This window comes from Quercus robur, chromosome 7 (genome assembly GCF_932294415.1).
Source record: "Quercus robur chromosome 7, dhQueRobu3.1, whole genome shotgun sequence".
Classification (NCBI taxonomy): Eukaryota; Viridiplantae; Streptophyta; class Magnoliopsida; order Fagales; family Fagaceae; genus Quercus; species Quercus robur.
The window spans coordinates 6,458,521-6,479,855 of record NC_065540.1 but is presented as its reverse complement, the minus strand read 5'-3'; the positions used below and the strand labels follow the sequence as shown (position 1 = coordinate 6,479,855).

At 33.9% G+C, this 21,335-nt stretch overlaps 1 protein-coding gene across 1 annotated transcript in view; it reads right to left on the bottom strand.

Moving 5' to 3' along the window:
• LOC126691936 (alpha carbonic anhydrase 7-like) overlaps nt 1–21,335 on the bottom strand; it is a 60,036-nt gene that overhangs the window by 16,417 nt on the left and 22,284 nt on the right. Inside the window, exons 4-7 of the mRNA XM_050387271.1 lie at nt 15,084–15,189; nt 14,824–14,988; nt 14,655–14,708; nt 14,106–14,217 (exon numbers count right to left, since the gene is read on the bottom strand). Coding sequence (XP_050243228.1) covers nt 14,125–14,217; nt 14,655–14,708; nt 14,824–14,988; nt 15,084–15,189 — 418 coding nt within the window. The 3' untranslated portion in view covers nt 14,106–14,124. The remainder of the gene's footprint in view (nt 1–14,105; nt 14,218–14,654; nt 14,709–14,823; nt 14,989–15,083; nt 15,190–21,335) is intronic.

Genomic DNA, 21,335 nt, shown 5'->3' with positions numbered 1-21,335 from the left:
CGCCTGACAGGAGGTTCTGCCAACAATTCTGGCTTCTCTCTCTCCTCTGCAATTAAAATAGACAATTATAACCTCATAAAAGAAAAGCTAAACTGACTTTAGTAATTTATATAGGAATAAAAGAAGGAACGTTGCTACAATCACTGGGGAGTGATACCAAGTGTTAACAAAAGATGCTAGATCAAGTATTATTTATGAAAGTAACTTCAAAAAAGCAGAGAGGTGAAGAGACCAGGGGTCATTGCCTCAATCATTCCTTCCATTATCTTTAAACTCTTCTCTGCTTCTCGAATTTGTGCAGGAGTAACCTGATTGCACACATATAGGGAAGAATACTCCACAGTTAAAAACAAATAATAATACTAAAAAAATGACTTGAATTGCCCCACTCATTCCTTCCATTGTCTTGTCACACTTCTGCTTCATCGTAAAACTTGAATTGGCCACCTGAACTACCTCAAAATGCTTTCTCAAGCTATTTGTGGAAGAAAGCATGCTTTGAAGCACCAAAAATGAAAAAAAACTACCCACCAAAAAGACTAAAGAAATGGAATGGAAGGGAATGAAACAATTATAAAGGAATGAAATGTATTTAAGTAGGGAAAGGAATGAAATCGAATAGAATTAAGTAATCTTGTGTGAATGCTTTAAAATAAAGGAATGGAATCAAATAAAATATAAGTGCCATTATTTGGAAGTCATATTGGAAAGAATGAATGAAATTATTTTATAATAACATTACTATTATACCCAAAATATAAAAAATGATTCTAGTTTAGACTCCATGTGAATATTGTTGTTGCTTTTTATTTGCTTTCAAAATTCAAAGAAATAATAATAGTAAACTAAAAAAACAAGCTATGTATATCGTAACTAAATCAAGCTATGTATATTTCTATTTTTTAAAGCAATTCACGTATCACATATGACAAATAAATACTAGCAATATTGAATGATTGAAAAGTAGCAGACAACTAGACAAAAAAAAAAAAAAAAAAAAAAAAAAAAAAAAAACCTAGCAATATTGAATGATAGAAATACATAGAGCTGCGTGATAGATTTACATAAAGGGCCAAAATGGCCAAATGACCATAAAATACTAACTATGTAGTTAGTAGTTCTGATTCCCAAACTATATTTTTTACTAGCATCTCGAGTCTAAGAGACTCGATTTAGGGTCTATAAATCGAGTTTTTGGGACTCGATTTTCATGGGTTGTTCACGTCTGATGTGACACTTTTTCTAGATGGCATCTACATGGAAATCGAGTCTCTAAGACTCGATTTCTAACCCAAAAATAATATTATTAATGACCCAAAATGCAGAAACAGCAAAAAACGCAGAAAGAAAAAAAGAAAGAAAGAGAAGAAGAAGAAGAAGAAGAAGAAATGGAGATGCAGCTAAAGCCAACCCAGGTTGCACAAGACCAGGCCGCGCCAGATCAAGGCCGCTGAACGACCTAGGCCGCATGCGACCCTTGTTTTCACTGATGAACACATATTTCTTGTTGTTGTGGTTTTCTTTTCCAGTTGTCCTTGTGGTTTTTTTTTTTTTTTTTAAATGTAAATCGAGTCTTAGAAACTCGAATTTAATGTAGATGCCACGTGGAAAAAGTGCCACATCAGACGTGAATAACCCATGAAAATCGAGTCCCAAAAACTCGATTTATAGACCCTAAATCGAGTTTCTTAGACTCGAAATACTAGTAAAAAATATAGTTTGGGAACCAGAATTACTAACTACATAGTGGATTTTATGGCCATTTGGTCATTTTGGCCTACATAAAGTGGCCTGGCTTGGAATTGAAAGACTAGCAGACAAATATACTAACATCAACTTGTGAAAAGTTAATGAATCAATGAATTAAATCAATAAAAAAATCACGGAATTTGATGAATCAACAAGAAGAGAATAGCAGTAGCAGCGTGACCAATAGAGTGCAAGAGTGATGGCTATGTTTTTTAAAGGCTGGTTGAGAAAGAAAAAAAAAGGTGCCATGATGTGTAAAAAGGGCTGAGATTGAAGGGATATTTTTGGAGTTTTAATAAAATTTTCATTAAACCTAAATACATTCTATTCCATTCCTCCCAATTTTAAGGAATAAAAATTTGAGATTTTGAGGAAAAAGGGAGGAATGAGTGTTCCCTCCTAATCATTCCATTCTCTCCCACTTTAATTAAAGAAATGAATGGATTTTTCATTTCCTCCATTAAAACTTCCAAACAAAATATGGGAAGAATATTTTAAAAATATTCTTTTCATTCCATGTGAGTTTTGCATTTTGCATTTTAGCCTAATCTTTTCATTTCACATCTTCTTCCTTTTTATACATATTTTTAATATTGAATATGGGCTATTTTTTTTATAGCAAATATGAGCTAGTTTTAGTCTTGCATTTTAGTATTTTTTTAATTTTATTTTTAAATGGTCAAAAAAAAATGTCATGCTTTTAATTTTAGAGGTTAAACCTTAGATGATAAAAGTGTTTCCTTCCAAAAGGATAGATGGTGTATTTGAACTCGAGAACTAGCTTCTAATAAAAAAAGAAGGGAAAGGCTACATGCCATAACCATAATCTGTGCCCCAAAATAAATAATCCTACTTCCGGTCAATTTTATTCACTCTCCCTCTTTCCCCCTTCAATCCAAACCGGTCCTCCTTAATCCAAATCAGACATAAAAGAGAACTAGAAAGCCCTTGACATCTTAACTTTTAGTTCTATAATCACTACTCTCTCTTTTTATTCATTTTAAAATTTGTAAACTAGGTTATATAATATTATTTCCTATCCAAACACAGATCTGGACGAAAGAAACAAAGAAGACAAGAAAATAACACGGAAAAACACACACAATCACACGACTCATCATAAGCAAGAGATGCTTCAATATATTTTCATTAGACATTCAATCTAGATATTTTGCTGAAACTGAAAACTGAAAACTAAAAACACTGTAGTAAAATAATTTTTAAATGTGTGAATAGTACTGTGGGACCCATTTTTAATGAAAAAATTGATAAAAAATGAAATTTGTGGGTCTGTGAACAGTGCATATTTGCACTGTTCACTGCAGAAGTCAACATTTGCGGTTACTGTTTATTGAACAGTAACCGCAACACTCAAAACGCGTGAAAACCAAAAAAAAAAAAAAAAAAAAGAAAAAAAGAAAAAAAGAAAAAAAAAAAAGGGAACAAACGCAGACGCAAACGTGAAAGAAACGTGAATCCAAACATTGCCATAATAATAACAAAAAAAGCTTCGTTGAATAAGAAAGAAGAAAAGAAAAACACAGATCATACCTCACTCCTATGCCTGCACAGATCGGCCTCCCTTTACTCCGATCAACGCATCCCCTTTTCTTTATTCAGATCAGCCGATATAACACCACAGACGTCCAAAAACAGCCATTGGAAGCTTCGGTTCTCTATCCTCTGTCCTCTGTGGTGGTGGTGCGTGGAGGTTCTTATTTTGGAGAGAGAAGAAAGGTCAAACATGATGCGTGCAAAAATGTCTCAACCACGTCGATGTACAGCCATGAAAAATCAATATAAAAGCCTGCAGGTTCAAGATCAGACATGATAGAGACAGAGACACACGGCGGAAGGTCAAAGATCTCATCTCCCTCTCAGACTTTAGAGACAGTTAAATAGAAAGAGAGGCGGAAGGTTGGAGAAATCTGGTGTTTTCAGGGAGAGAGAGGCGGAGACACAAGGTTGAAGATGATGAATGAATGAATGAAAACAGAAGAAAAGAAGGTGAGAGGTACACGCAATGTGAAAGAGACAGAAAAACTAGTTTTTGAAACCAAAATACAAAAATAGTTACCAAACGAGTTCAGTATTATTTTTTCAAAATTTTATTTTGGGTATGAGAAATACAAAATGCATTGCAAGGAAAATTCATTCCACAAGTTAAAAAAAAAAAAATTATAATATAAATTTTAGTTTCTATAAATTTATGAAATGCATTTCGATAAAGATGCCAAACAGGCAATCACTACCTTAATCTTAATGAATCATGGGACTTTTTTTTACTAGTGTGGGAGATTCAGAAGATCAAAACCCTTCAAAGTAATGACTAATGACTAATCCACACAAAACAATTATCCTCCAATATTCTTTGAGAAATTCTGGTGCCATATTCAAAACCATAACTTTGCTTGCGACTTGCCTATGAGGCGAGTCACGAGCAAGGTTGTGGTTTTGGGTATGGCACCAAAATTTTTCATATTCTTCCCCTATTGAGCTATTATTTTATCACTTCAAATTTACTTGTACTGAATAGACTGACTAGTAAATTTTGTTAAGCTTGTGTGGTGCTAAAAATTTCTCAACACGAGTCTAATGTGTAATTTGGGCCGCTTTTGACTAGTAGTAGAAGGTTTTGAGCTGCTACCTGCTAGTCGAATTTGATACTAACTTTTTCCAATGCATGGCTAAAAAACAAGGGCACTTTCATTGCTCCCATTACTATGAAGGTGATATTTTTGGAACAAAGTTTCTCTCCAAACTAGTTTGGAGAGAAACTCTACAAACTCCTCATATATCTCTATATTGAGGGTGAATTTTGAAAATTTAATCGTTAGATTGCATGTTCTTATTATATTCTTCATGCATGTAAAATTTCAAAAAGATCAAAGATCAATTACTATCCCGTCAAACAAATGTTAAAATTTGAAATTTTTATGATCTAAAATTGTGTGTAAAAAATAAGTTTATTGATCGAATAGTAAATAATATCCAATTTGAATGAAATTTGATATGCATGTTAAGAACATAAGAAACATGAAATTCAATAGTTAAATTTTCAAAATTTACACCAAAAAAAGAGATATATGAGAAGTTTAAAAAATTTCTCTTCAAACTAGTTTAGAGAAAAACTTTGTTCTTTGTTTGTTTTTTGGGCCTCATTTTGAGCCATCAATCACTGTCTTAAACAAGTCTAATGGCTCTCTAAGTTATATTTGGTAACAATTTTTGTTTTCTAATTTCAAAAACTTGTTTTTAGGAATATAAAGAAAAAACCATTTTCTTATATTTTTGAAATTAAAAACATGTTTGGTTAGTTGAAATTAAAAAGATAGTTTTTTGAAGAAAAAAATAGAAAATACTAAAATATATTGTTATTAAGATTTGAACTCTAATGCTAACTCATTAAATGAGACAAGTTTATTAAATTAAATTTGTGTTTTCATTGACTTTTGAAAATTAGAAATTGAAAACAGCCATTTTGCATTTTTCAATTTTTTTCACAAATTGAGTTTTGAGCACGTTTTTTTTTTTTTTTTTTTTTTGGTTTATTTTGGGTTGCCAAACAAGTTTTTTAGTCTCATAAATAGAAAATTGTTTTTGGAAACAGAAAATAAGGGGGAAAAAACAGTTACCAAACATACCCCTAATGTTTTTCCTCATTTTTTGACATGTGGTTAGCCACGTCACCTTTTTCAGAAATAATAAAGTTGCTTTGATTTCAGACTTTTAATGCATGCTTTAGAGCATTAGCATTGGGGTATAAAATTCCCAAAATTGCTATTTTACAACCCAAATTACTAAAAACCTGCAACATCCAGGGATATAGATGTAAAAATTTATACCCTTTAGCTACAGTAAGTTGCTAGTTAGCACTAGTAGTGGGAGATGTAAAAAAATATCTATTTTACTGTAGGGACACGATTTTTAACGACCCAAAGATGACGTTGGGCTCGTATGTAAAGGGCCCGAACAATATGATTTGTAGAAAGTGGGTTTGGAAAGGCTAGCCCTTAGTCGCCGGGCAGCGGTCTGGTCCTGATTGTATGGGAACTCATACAAAAATTGGTTTGGCCGGAACAGCCAGGCTTTACATCGATATAACTTTAAGAGTCTGGTTCCTCAGATTTAGTCCGAGTAGCATTCTCTTCCTCTCCCCCCTCTGGCTCAGCTCTTTTTCCCTTTTATACTAGTATTCCCTTCCCGTTCTTCACCTACGTGTCCGTTTCTCCTCATTCGGGGTAGTTACTCGTCTTATCAATCCATACGTCAGAGTGGTTGGGAAAAGCTGGATAGCATGGTATGAGTATGGGTTTGTCAGGCGCTGGGCTCTGCATTAAGGTGTTGGCAGTTTTTTCCCTTGTGCTGCTTTTGTATTGAATTTGTCCTTTTCTTCAGGCGTTTTTGTGAGATGTTGGACGTGAGGTCGTCCTTGGCCACATCCTTGGGCCTTCAAGGAGCTTTCATTGAGCGTCCTCAGCAGCAGGGCTTATCGGACTAGGCTTTGGGCCCTTAACACCAAGTGGGCTGGGACTTCAGATTTCAGGCCCCACATTTACATTCTCAAATATTATTTTATCTGTTTTACTAACCCATCCAACAATACACCCAACATCCCAATTTTTATTTTTACATACAACCCAATAAAATAATATAAAATACCCAATCAACTCATTCTCTCTCTTCTCTCCTATCTATCTCTTTCATCTTTTTTGTACTTTCATGTACTTTTATATTTGCTTTTCTGTTTAGCAACCCACCCCTAGATGGATCTCAATTTGAGTGGGTGGGTTGCTAAAATAGCAACTTGGGGGGTTTTACACCCCCGAATGCTAATGCTTGTAGAACTTATTACTGTTCAAAGGTTGGGAAATAAATTCTTATTTAATTACTCTTCACTCTCCCCCTCTCTCCTCTTTCTCTAACTCTTCCTTTCTTCTCTCTATATCCTTTCCTCTCTCCTCTCCTCTCTGACCCCATGGCCGGAATTTAAGGTTCAAGATCGTAGCTTTCAAGACCTTCATGGTCGGCTTCTAAATCTCAAGAGTTCCTCCTACTCTCCCATCCTTTCAACTCTTCGGTTCCATAAGGGACAAGCCCACAGGGTTGGATCGGTCATTAGGATGTCCGGATCTGTCATTGTGTTGGCCATGTTTGGGTTGGCTGGATTGGTTGTTTTCTAGTATTTGTTAGCATTAGAAAAAATGAGTAAAATGAAAACTATATTTGGTCAAAATAAAAAGTATAGTTTGTTTTGTAGAGATTATTTTCCACAAATTTTTGTTGGAAAAAAACTGTATCTACGAAAAGCTAAATAAGAGAAGTTAAAAGATAATTTTTCAACACATTTAAGATTTCTATTAAACATAGGAAAATAAGATAATTTTTTAAAAATATTTTCTAAAAAATTACTCATTCTGTAGAAAACTTTGACGTAAAAACAAATATAGTGTATTATTTATCCACTGCCAATTGAGTTAAAGACATTTCAAATCTCCACCAGCAATAGGTCAGGTCAAGTCAATTTGCCATTTCCTAGCCTTAAATCTTCACTCTTTTACTTTGTAAAATATCTAAACAAGCACAAATAAATATAAATTTATACTATTATTATATTATATTGATTATGCATAATAATCTAGGCATTGTACATAATAATAATAAAAACCAAAAAAAAAAAAATTGTTGAATAAGAGGGAAGAAAAGAAAAACAAGTATAGAAGCAAAAAGGAAGAAAACAAAGATCATACCTTGACTGGCTAACAAAACCTCACTCCTATGACTGCTCCCTCCTATGATCTACACTGATCAGTCTTCCTTTACAAAACCTCACTCCTATGCTGCTCCCTCCTATGATCTACACTGATTAGTCTTCCTTTACAAAACCTCACTCCTATGCTGCTCTCTCCTATGATCTACACAGTTCAAAATGTACGGCCAAAACCAAACTCGCCACTCTCTTTCCCCCTCCTCTACTTCCTCTTGTTATCCTTGAAATCATCATTGCCGCACTCCTGTTGTTGAACCAACCATTGACCTTTATTCTTAATCTTATTCTTCTTCTTACATTCTATTTGTTTAGAAGAAAAATTTTGTGTGAAGATAGTTTTCCGTATTTTCTATTATTTGTTAGCAATATAAAAAACGAGTAAAAGTAAAATTATCTTTGGTCAAAATAAAAAAAGTATGGTTTATTTTGTAGGGATTGTTTTCCACTAATTTTTGTTGGAAAACAAATCTATCTCATAATAAGCTAAAATAAAAGAAGTTAGGAGATAATTTTTCAACTTATTTAAAGTTTCTACTAAACATAAAAAATAAAATAGTTTTATAGAAAATCCTTTTTAAAAAATAACTTTTTTATTTTTTATTTTTATTTTTTAACTTCAATGTTAAAATAAGCAGAACGCATTATTTGTTCACTGCCAATTGAGTCAAAGACTTTTCAAATCTCCGCCCACGCTCACGTTAGGTCTAGTCATGGTGGCCCTTTCTTGGCCTATTACATGTTCACTTTTTAACTTTGTAAAATATCTAAACAAGCACTGATAAATATAAACGTATGCTATTATATTATATTATGTTGATTGTACACAATAATAATAAATGCTTACCCTTTTCCAAATGTGTTTTAATTTTGGAAACATATTCAGTTGTTTTTCATTTTCATTTTCAAAACCAAGTTTTTGAAAACAAAATACAAAAATAGTTACCAAATGTAGTTTTAGTTTTTCAAAAATTTTATTTTGAATGTGAGAAATACAAAATGCATTGCACGGAAAATGCATTCCACACATTTAAAAAAAAAATGTCAAACACAAAAAATTAAAATATACATTTTACTTTGTATAATTTATGAAATGTATTTTTAATAAATATGCCAAAAATTACTGTAGGGACACGATTTTTAACGACCCAAGGCTGACGTTGGGCTCATGTGTAAAGGGCCCGAATAATATGATTTGTAGAGAGTGGGTTTGGAAAGGCCTGCCTTTGGGCTCTGGGTTTCGGTCTAGTCCCGGTTTCGTGAGCGATCATACAGAGATGAGTTTGGACTGCATAGCTGAGCCTCGCATCAATGTAGTTTGGAAGGATTGACTCCTCGGAATTAGTCCGAGGAGCATTACATTATCACCATTCTTCCTTTTTCTTCCTTCTTTTTCTGGGGCTCCTCTTGTCCCCCCCCCCCCCCCCCCCCCCTTTTTCTCCTTTTATACTAGTATTTGATTTCCCTTCTTCATCTACGTGTCAGTTTCTCCTTGTTTGGGGCAGTTACTCGTCCTATCAATCTTCACGTCAGAGTGGTTGGGAAAAGCTGGATAGTATGGTATGGGGTATGGGTTTGTCAGGTGCTGGGCTCCACGTTATGGTGTTGGCAGCTTTCTAGCTTGTACTGCTCTTGTACTGAGTTTGTCCTTTTCTTCAAGCGTTTTGTGAGGCGTTGAGCGTGAGGTTGTCCTCGGCGGTATTATTGGGTCATCAAGGGGTTCTCCTCATACCTCCTCGGCAGTAGGGCTCCTCGGCTTGGGCTTTGGGCTATTAATGTGAAGTGGGCCGGGATTCCAAATTTCAGGCCCCACAATTACCTTAATGAATCATGAGACTTTTTTTTTTTTTTTACTAGCGTGGGATATTCAGAAGAATCAGAACCCTTCAAAGTAACTGACTAAAATCCACACAAAACCATATTTGTCCTCCAATGTTCTTCCCCTACGCAGCTATTCTTCGACCCCGGTCACTTCAAATTTACTTGCACTGAACAGACTGCAATTGTTTTGACCCAATACGGCTAAAGCTAGTCAATGTTGTTAGGCCTGTGTGGTGCTTTCCCAACACGAGTCTAATGTGTAAGTTGGGCTGCTTTTGAATAGTAGAAGAAGGTTTGGGCGGCGATTTTGGCCCATTAGCATTGATTTTTAAAATATTTAGGCCCGAAACACTGTTTGGGAAATATATAGCAATATACCACTTTTTTAGGTACTCGAGCTTGCCAAGCTCGAGTACCATGTTTTTTTAATCCGCTATCGGCCCATATTCAAGGAGCTCTATAGTGGCGTTTTTAAGCCCTATAGTGACGTTTTCGGGCCAAAAAACGCCACTATAGGGCCCCTTGAACCTGTTATGGGACTTATAAAAAAATTTTGCAGGAAAACGCCGCTATAGGGCTCGAAAACGTCACTATAGGGATTAAAAACGCCACTATAGGGCCACTTGAACCTGTTATGGGGGACTTATAAAAATTTTTTGCAGGAAAACGCCGCTATAGGGCTCGAAAACGTCACTATAGGGATTAAAAACGCCACTATAGGGCCACTTGAACCTGTTATGGGGGGCTTATAAAAAAATTTTTGCAGGAAAACGCCGCTATAGGGCCCGAAAACGTCACTATAGGGCCCCTTAACCTGGTATGGGGGCTTAAAAACGCCGCTATAGGGCCCGAAAATGTCACTATAGGGCTTAAAAACGCCACTATAGGGCTCCTTGAATATGGGGCAATAGTGGATTAAAAAAACATGGTACTCGAGCTTGGCAAGCTCGAGTACCTAAAAAAGTGGTATATTGCTATATATTTCCCAAACAGTGTTTCGGGCCTAAATATTTTAAAAATCAATGTTAATGGGCCAAAATCGCCAGGTTTGGGCTGCTAGTTGATTAAATTTGATAGTAACAGTACGAGATGCATGGGTAGTATGAAGGTGAGATTTTGTTTGCCTTTTGGGCCTCATTTTTATTTTTTATTTTTTTTAATGAAAGTCTATATATCCTAAGTTAATACGATATTGTTAGCAAGGTGACAGACGTATGCCCTGTAATGGAATGCAATTCAAGACGCTGGTATGTGTCTTTTATTTTATATAAATATATATTCTCTCATTTCACACACATATATATTGTATTAAATTCTTTTGAAAATACTAAGTATTTTTAATACACACTGAGAAAGGAGAGAATGTTTTTTTTTTTTTTTTAAAGAAACTTACAACGGTGCATTAAACTCTTAAATTGCTGCTAAACATTTATTTTCAGTTAGACAAGTGAAAATATTCCATTAAAGCTTTTACTACAGTAGATCATACGGATTAGTTGAAACTTGTGCCACATACAATTGGGAGATCCATCCATTGATCCATATTGTAAAAAGAGGGAAAAAAAACCTAGGAAAAAATAAAAGAAATTTTCTGTTTGCCCTAACTAGAATGAAACAGTTACCTTCTGATAAAAAAAAAGAATGAAACAGTAGTCCAAAATCTAGCAGAATATGAGTGTTGTCGTATTATGTTCACCTTTGATTATATCATTTAAGGGAAAAAGTGATCTGATATGATTCATATGAACTTGGGAAACAATAGACGAATAAATAAAACCTATGGATAAATACAAGTTTATCTCGGCATGTCAAGTAAAAAAAAAATCATCTAAATCCGTCTGTGGTTTGCTTTTAATGAGAAGATGTTTATTTTGGTTATTGTTGTTGCTTAGTTTTTCCAACATGTCCACTCAAAATTTTCAGTTGCTTCTTTTACATGCATCAAATATTCAAAAGCAAAGCATAGAATGACTAATGATCATAAGTGTTAAAGCTTAGCATTCTATCAAATATTATCTGTGCCCGACGCATGAATTACTTCCTGCATATGCTGCTGGAGCTTCCCTGACCTATGTGTTTTGCTCAATAGCTACAAGGCAATGGGTTATATTGGCACTGGATGTAGGAACTGTTGCTTGTCGAAGAAAGTTCCAGTTAGGGTGATTGGAGTTTTCAATTAAAAGAATGCATGTTTTATGTTTTCTTAGAAAATGATATTAACTGTGTAGTTAGAAATAGAACAAAATCACTATGAATATTGCTGTTTTGTGCTGATGTGTGTGCATTATGAGAGTCAACACCTATTTGATGGAAAGAAGGTTAAGTAAATATTGATTAAATTCGTTATTTTTTAACAACTTAAAAAATTTTGAGATAATCAGTAATTTATCATAATATCAAATAAGTGATCTTAATCTTTTGAGATAATCAGTAAAAAAAACATATATTGGCTCTAAAAATTATTAGACTGATTTTGAGCTTCAAAGGACTGAAGGTTTGAGGCAGCTGGTGGGATGCAGAAGTAATATATATGGAGCTATGGTGGAACACATTAAAAAGGTTCGAATATGACAACAAATTAAGGAAATGGTGAGAAGACACCAATAACCCTAGCCAGTTTCTTTCTGTGGAATATTTTAGATATTAATTCTACATATTGTGATACCCTAAATGACAATTTAACTCACCAATATATAATTTATTAGATATTAGATCTAATATCTAATATTTTAGATAATAAATCTTAAAATAAACTAGGGTAAAATAAAATAATAATTGTGGGGCCAAAGAATTTGACAACCCCAACCCACTTCATACTAAGCCCAAGGCCCATACTGAGGAGGGAGAAATGGCCGAGGACAAACAAAGAAAGCCCAAATAACCTAGAAACGTTGCCGAGGACGACCCTTTTCTCGGCATCCCAAATCCCAGGAGGAAAGATCGGCACGCTGTCAAAGGCAGCCTCCCAGAATGCCCCAGAAAAAAGGACAAATACAGTAGGACACCCATGGAAGTATGGTGTAGGAGTAATTCAAGGAGAAGCTGTCACCTCCGCATTGAATGCATTCAACTAAAGTTCTGGCCGCATTGACGAGGAAATGACCCCTGAACAGTGCGGCCTTGGTTGCCGCAACTCACAGAGGGTTTGGGAAGGTGGTTGATGGGACGAGCACTCGAGTGATGACCTGCATGATCAATAGATGGAGGGCTAAGATCAACTGGAAAAAGATATATAATGAGAGGGATCCTCCAAGAATGGGGATCAAAAAGGAGCAAGAGGAAAGAAAAAGGAGAAGACGGTAGCAATTTGAAGCGCCCGAGGACAAAATTTCATGCTTTAACCCATATCCTTGTTACTCAATTCATATATAATCGTGTTTAGTTGTCGTAGTCCAGACTAAGACCTAGTTCTTAAATCCATTCTCTACAAATTTATTGTATTGGGCTAGTTGGGTTTGAGACCATTCATCCAACAGTAGAAGTACTCGAACCCAGTCCCTAGAATAATAATAATTAACTCTAATTAACTTTAGGTAAATTAATTGCGCGTACATTCACTTGTGTTATGTTTGATTGAATCTATTTTCAACAGCTTATTTTGTTTTAAAAAATAACCTATTTAATATAATGTTGTACTCTAGCAAAAAAAAGTTTTAAAAACTATATATAAACATAAGTTGACATTTTAAGTTAAGATTGACAGAAGATTAATTATTGCAAGCCAAAATGAGTACTATGCAGTATGTAGTACAAACGAAGTTACGTACTTCAAAATAATTCAAAGACATTAAATTTAAGAATGAGATATCCAGAAGCTTTTAGTGTAAAATTAATTATCAATTTATTATAATAGAATAACTTTTTTCTTCATCATGGAGGAATGATTGCTTTATTATAGTAAGTGGCGGAGTTAGGATTCTAGTTTAGGGGGGAAGATGGAATAATGAGTTGAAGGCAAAATCAATTTCAATTTTTTTAATTAGTATAATTAAAAAAATGCTTAACTAACTAATCAAAAAATTTGATTAGCATATAAAATCTAATGTAAGTGTTAAGTTGTTTCTTTTTTTTCCTTGTGCATAGCATTAGATTTTTTTTTTTTAATAAATAGATTGTATGGTGTTTTTTATTTTTAAATCATAAAAGTATTGATGTTTATTAATTCTATGCTATATTGTGTTTATCGTAAAAGCATTATAGAAGAATTAAAGAAAGCAACATAAAATTTTTGGCATATTGGTTGGAGATGTTGTGATAATATACCATTTTTTTTTTTTTTTTTTTTAATTTCAAGATTACATAGAGTACATATAAGAATTTTTCTCTTCATTATATTAGACGAGTTTGAAATATTTTCAAAATAAAATTTCAGGTCAAAGCTATTATTACTAAAAATGATATTTTTAGGGGAATATAATGAGCTTCTTGGTAATCATCAGCCAAGAAAAATACATTACATTATTACAAGTGGAGCCAAAAGTGACAGCCCCATAGCACAATATTACATGCAGAGTTGTAGAATATAAGCTTAAAGCAAACAGAAACATACAAAAAGAAAATATAGGAAGATATATATTAAGGGGGTGTGGGTTTGGGTGAGGTTAGGGGGGGCAATTGCCCCCTCTCGAGCCCCCTAGCTCCACCCCTGATTACAGTAGAATAACTCTTTTCTTGCCATAGAGGAAGAATTGCTTTATTATAGTAGAATAACCCTTTTCTTTCCATAGATCGAGGAAGAAGTACTTTATTTTACAGTGCATAGAATGACCTTCACCATAGTAGAAGAATTAATTCCTTCCTTGACATTTCTTTGCCCCATATAGGAAGATTTTTTGGTAATTTAGAGCTTGCACAGGCCTTGCTTTATCCTTTCCACGGTACTGCAATTAATAGATTAACCAATTAAATCAAGGATTCAATTTTTTTTTGAAAGTTAAATTATATATTTGTGGTCCTTGACCTTGATGTTTGTTTCTTCTTCTTTATCATCAGCCTAAATTAGTTTTAAAATATAATTATATTTAAAAAAGTTATTTGCTGTTGTCTAATGAATAGAATCATAGAACTTACTCACTTAACTATTGAAATTTGTGAAATGGAGGTTACTTTAATGATGTGAATCCTACAACATAGCATAAATTCTGTTTGCCATGTCAAAGTTTTTGCTTTTAAAAAATATTTTTAAAAGTATAGAAACTAAACTCAAATAGTTTAAAATACAAAAACAATTTTGAAACAAATGTCAAACACTTTAAAAAATAAAGATAAAAATAAAAAACAATTAACTCAATTTGAGCTAAATATATATAGCACATACATCGAAATTAGCTTCACGAAGTAACTGTACTTGTTTGCTTGAGACAGTATTTATCTGAGGCAAGTTCAAGATAGGGTAAATTGTCAAGTTAAAATGAAAATGAAAAGAAGAAGAAGAAGAAGTAAGAATAGAAGAGTTAATTGGAGTTAGTGAAGGTGTTTAGCCATACCTTTGCATTGACGATCCAAGTAACACCTTCATCACAAGGAGGTGTTGTGAGTGATCCATTATATCTGTAATACTTGAATGTATCTGTGTTTATCTTTCTAGGATCTATTACCCCTATGGCTTTCTCTCCCCTATTATTAACTAAAGTTTTTAGCTCCTCTGTGAACTGAAACAAAAACAAATGGAATAATTTTAAAAACACTAAGAAGTTATAATGTGTGAAGAACTCATAGGGGATTAATCTAGTGCCTAATTCTTTACCTTTGAGAAGAATGAATCGGGCTCACCAATTTGGTAAAACTGGGCACGTACAACAGAAACTTGATTTGATGTGTTTACATGAACCACATGCAGCTCCAAGTCATACCTGGTTAAGAAATCATTGTAGATGAAATTTGTTGGCGGTGAGACATTTAATTTGAGAGAGAGAGAGAGAGAGACCTCTTGCCATTGATGAGATGCTCTGCGGGTGAGTGCCAATGGCATTCTTGGAGGGAGAATTGCTTGCCATTGATTTGAATTGATCCAGCATCGCCAACACTACAAAAAACGCGACTTTAAGCCGCGTTTTTGCAAAACACGGCTAAAGCTTTTCCTTTGAGCCGCGTTTTTCATGAACGCGGCTCAAAGGAAAGGTTGGAGCCGCGTTCATGAAAAACGCGGCTCAAAGGAAAAGCTATAGCCGCGTTTTGCAAAAACGCGGCTAAAAAACGCGTTTTTGAGCCGCGTTTGCTGTAGCCGCGTTTTGCAAAAACGCGTTTTGTGATTTAAAACTGCGGCTACGGGTCACCTTTAGCCGCGTTTTTACATTGAAAAAACACAGCTACAGGTTACCTATAGCCGCGTTTTCTGAAAACGCGGCTATAGGTAGCGCTTAAAAAAAAAAAAAAAAAAAATTTCCTGAAGCTTCCCACGTACACAACCTTTCACACCTGCACCCCACTTTCCCACCTACCCCCACTTGCTCTCTTTTCTTCCTTTTCCCTTTCTTTCTTCATTCATCAGATGGTTCGTTCTTTCTTCTTTTTTTTTTTTTTTTTCTTTTTCTTTCTTCCTTCTTCACATCTGGGTAAGTCTTCTTCTTCTTTTTTTTTTTTTTTTTCCTTCCTTCTCCACATCCAGGTAACTCTTTTGTCTTTTCTCTTTTCTCTTTTCTTTTCTTTTTTTTTCCTTTTTCTTTCTTCCTTCACATCTGGGTACTGCGTTTTTTTTTTTTTTTTTTTGTTCCTTTTTCTTTCTTCCTTCTTCACAGGCTTGTGTTCTTTTTTGATTCTGAGCTTGTGCTTTTGTTTTATTGAATGGAATTAGTGTTAGATTTGGTTGGTTTTGTTGAATGAGAGGAGATTCATGGGTTTGTTTTATATTTTGGAACACGTTTTGTTTGATTTTGAATTTTTTCGTTGTGTTTGTATTGTGAGAATGTTGTGTGTGCTTTTAATTTTCCGGGTTTGTGTTTGATTTTGAATTTTATGGGTTTATGTTTGATTTTTAATTTTTTGGGTGCATGTGTTTGTATTGTGAGTATATTGTGTTTAATTTAAAATTTTCTGGGTGTGTTTGTATTGTGAGTATGTTGTATTTGATTTTGAATTTTCTGGATTTGTATTTGTTTTTGAATTTTTTGTATTTGTGTTTAATTTTGAATTTTTTATATTTGATTTTTCAATTTTGAATTTTCTGGGGAAAAATTTACCCAGAATTTTTTTTTCTTTTTTTAAAAACCTATAGCCGCGTTTTTTAAAACGCGGCTATAGCGTGATCAATGTTGCTGGGAAATAGCTATAGCCGCGTTTGAAACGCAGCTCGAAGCTGTCCTGGAGCCGCGTTTTTAGTAAACGCGGCTATAGGTCGAATCCTATAGCCGCGGTTAGAAAACGCGGCTCCAGGTCCGGTTTTAGCCGCGTTTTCAAAAAACGCGGCTATAGGCTTTGAGCCGCGGACTTTAGGCCGCGTTTGTAGGAAACGCGGCTAAAAGCCTATAGCCGCGTTTTTGGGGTTTTAAGCTGCGTTTTTCAAACGCAGCTTTAGACCCTTTTTTTTGTAGTGCAACCCATTCAACCTGTGTCATCACTCATCACAATCAGATATTGAACCATTATTATTATTTTTTTTAAATACCATATTATATTTAAATTTGCATTCTTTGGCAATAATATTATTGAATATTTAAAATTAACGTTTTGAATTCTGTTTCATTCAAATCTTATTGGTGCATAAAATTAGTACACAACAACCATTATTTGCATTGTCTAAAAAATACCAGGCCATATCAGTGTGTTTTAGGCATTTTAGCTTATTCTAGCCATTTCATACGAAAACTTTAGTTTAGGCTTAGAATATGATTCATGAGAGGTTGTAATTTTTTTTAAAAATGTTGGGCATTTTGGTAATTTCCCCCCTACAAGTCAGATCTAATCAAGTATATTTCAATTTCCAATTGTCTTATTTCTAAAAGTTTGATTTCTATATTTTTTTTAAAGAGTAATTCTGAAATGGATATATGAAATAATTTTGCTATAGTTCATTATTATTATTTTTTATGGTAAAAACCTTCCATATTGGGAAGTGAGACGACATAAATTATGTAGTTCTTATATTTATTTTTTAAGGAATATTATTATTATTATATATGTGAAAATTTCGAAGCGGTACATTGGTATGCCTCAATTTAGAAATATTTTTTTTCTAACGGTCACTTAGAAATGGCCTCCAAAATAGTATTCAAAACTTTGTTTAGAACACCTTTTTTTTTTTTGGTTGTAAATTGTTGAAGTTAATTGAATTGAATGATTGTAAGACGTATAATCATATGATAGACCATCTACTATTTTGGAGATACTTGCTTGTTTGATTTGAGCAAAAAAAGGGGTGTATTTTGTATTTATTTTCAGTTTTCATGAGTCCCATCACTAAAAAACATGTTTAATTTTGTATTTGTATTCAATTTTCATTTTTAGTTTCCAAAAAAAAAAAAGGATTTTTTTTTTAGAAAGAAAAAAAAAAGGATTTGAATACAAAAAACTGAATATAACTTTTTGGTGTTTTTATTTTCTTGAAAATGGATAAGATGAATTTTTGTAAAAAACCAAATATGTGGGTCCCTCTAACATTGACTTGTCCCATCAAAAAACACACACTCTCTCAATTGTGTTGAATTTTTAATTGAAAAATATAAAGTGAAAAAAAGAAGCAAAAACTATACTAGAAAATAATGCCAAACATGAAATGGGTTTGGTAGAGAAAATGAATACAAGATTTGAGAAACAAAAAATGAGTTTAGAAAATGAAAAGAGAAAATGAATCCACCCCTAATAATAACCAAACAGGACCTTGATGATTCATCAATTTTCATCTTACTAATTAGTGGTTTAATGCATTTTTATGTTTAGAGGGAGGGCGGAAAGTGAGAGTTGACCCAATTCTAGAAACGCCTATTATAGGTTATACTTTAAAATTTGAGTAATTTTGTTCCAAGACTTGATTATAAACCTGGCTTGAATGAATTGAACCAGATCAAACTTTACCTCTAATTAACCATTTGTCCTATCTAATTACTAATTAGGTAAAACCGGCTATTTAAATTTTGAATAGTGCTTTTAAAGAGCAAGAGAAGTTGGTCTCCAACATTGGATACATCATACAACAATACATAAATACCATACTATGTCTTTATCATGTAGCTTTTGCTTATAAAACTTATAAGTAATGTTAAGTACACAACATATTTTGTACTCTTTTTAAAATTCCATGGATGAAAAGTTATGATTGGTATATGTAAACTTATTTATTGACAAAGCTTATAAGTTATCTCCTTACCTCAACAGAATGGTCTGTATTCTTTATGATTGCATTAGATGCCTTATAATTTAACCTCAAATCTCTTGGATTTATGTTAACTTGCACATCCTTATTCAATATATCAATTGGAGATTGTGATTGCCCATTCTTACACGTTGCCCATTCCGGCTTAAGTTCTCACCAGTGTTCAGGTCCTTTAGGACTCCCTTTGATATAGTTAAACTCAGGCTCTTCACCTGCCAAGTAAATTTCAATATCACATCATCATCATCATAGGTAATAATAATATTGCAATTCTTATTATGTAAAAAAAAAAAACAACATTATTAGCATCCTACATGGAAGTATCTTTGGCATTACCAGTTTGAGCAGTAACGAATATTGGCTGCCAATATAGAAGAAACAGTAGAAACCACCAATTGAAGATTGGTAAACTATAATTCTTCATGATATACAGAAAACAAATGGCAGGTTAAAGAGCGCAGTTCTTTGTTGGCGAACAGACTGTAATTGTTTTGACCCAATACAGGCACAACTAAATCTAGTCAATTTTGTTAGGCCTGTGTGGTGCTTTCCCAACACGAGTCTAATGTGTAAGTTGGGCCACTTTTGAATAGTAGGAGGACGTTTGGGCTGCTAGTTGATCAAATTTGATAGTAACTTTAGGAGATGCATGGCTAAGGGTCATCAAATAGCCCATGACCCATGGGCTGGTCCAGTAGCCCGCTAGCCCACCAGGCTAATGGGCAGCCCAACCCGGTAATATTGATGCCCGTGGGCAGCCCAGTAGCCCAATGGAACAGGCTATGGGTTGGTTTCTTTACCCATGGGCGTTCGGTGGGCCGGCCCATTAGCCCAGCCCAGTAGCCCGACCCGTTTGCCTGACTCATTGCCCAAAATTTATAACAAAATAATTTGGCGGTTGGGTGAGTGAGGGATTGAACTTTGGACATTATAAAAACTTTAAGACCACACACATAACCACTAAATACTTGGAATGATTGTGATACAATATGCATAATAAATGTATATTTTGGTATTAGTCTAGTAGCTTTGATTTTTAAAACAAAGTTACTAAGATGACTGTTGCCCTACCTCTGTACCTCTGGAAAGAAAGTCATTATTTCCTTTGATAAATTCCAATTCTTTCCTTACAAGTTACAATTATAGAAGAAATTCCTTAAAAAAAAAAAGTAAAAAAAAAAAGCTTACCGTTGGTTGGAAGAAATTCTTTCCTTAATGAGTTGATATTTAATTCTTCATATATTTTCTTTAAGAATTGATATTTTATTCTTCAAATATTTCCTTTAAGAGTTGAATTTTAATTCAATGTACTTATTTATTCTTATCAATAAAAGTTAATTAATCTTATTTTAGTACCTTTTTAAGAGGTATGTCTTAGTATTTTTTTTTAATAGAATCTTTTTAGTAGATTTAATTGTTCAATTTGATAGTTTGTAATAATATATAATTATAATTTTTTTGGTTAAATTTTTATAACCCCATTGAAGACCTGTTAAAAATGCCCATGGGTAGCCCATTAAACCCACCTCACTAGCCCAGCCCGCTAAAGCCCAAATGGGCATTGCCCATGGGTAGGGCCATGGGCTAGGGTTTTTCCATCCAGCCCGACCCGACCCAGCCCATTGACTAGTCAACAGCCCATTAAGCCCAGCCCATTAGACCCATGGGCCAAGTAAAAACGGGTCGGGCCGGCCCGGCCCGGCCCATTGATGAGGCCTATGCATGGCTAATAAGTGACACGGGAACTTTTTTTTTTTTTTGGTTAAAGACACGGGAACTTTCTTTTGTGCACACTCTTTGATTTTCCATTGTTACCAAAAAAAAGATTACTATGAAGAATGAAGGTGATATTGCCCATCACATCATTACAGATGTACAATCAATTATTTGATTAAAAAAAAAAAATGAAGGTGATATTTTTGTTTGCTTTTTGGGCCTCATTTTGGGCCATCAATCACTGTCGTAAACAAGCCCACGGCTCTCTGGTTGGATCTTTATTGTTTATGAGTTTATCCCTCTCACTTTTTGACACGTGCTCGGCCACGTCACCTTTTGAAAAATACTAGTATTAAAGTCGCGGAAGATGCTACGTCCACAATATTTTTACAATATTTTCACAACAAATTACAGATGATTAGTTGTTATTGGTTCAAATTTGAACATAACCCTAATATTATTTTTTTGCCTCAACAATAACAATTGACAGTATGACATTTAAGATTTGTTGTTGTAAACATATTATTTGTCTAAAGTCGCATTGCTTTCTGTGCATGCAGCCATCAAAAGACGACAGTGAGTAAGTTATAACCCGGCCCATATCTCGTCAGCAAATTCAATGAACCTCATCTACTTTGTTTAACAAAATATCACCACCCCAATACGCCCATAGCCCGTAGGTAACACTCCAAGCCGAGTCAAAGCTTAAAGTGCTTAACAGCCACTTTTACCTCCCAAATTACCTTTATTCAGCATTCAAGTAAAATTATTTAAAATATTATATATATTTTTTACAATTTATTTTGATTATTATTTCTCTATTTTTTTATTTATTATTTATTATTATTATTATTTTTTTGTGTAGATGGGAAAAAAAATTATAGATTTGATACTTTTAATATAATTGGGGGGGGGGGGTATTTAGTGTTTTGGATATAGTTCTGATGTAAATGCTCTTTAACTAATTCCCACTCT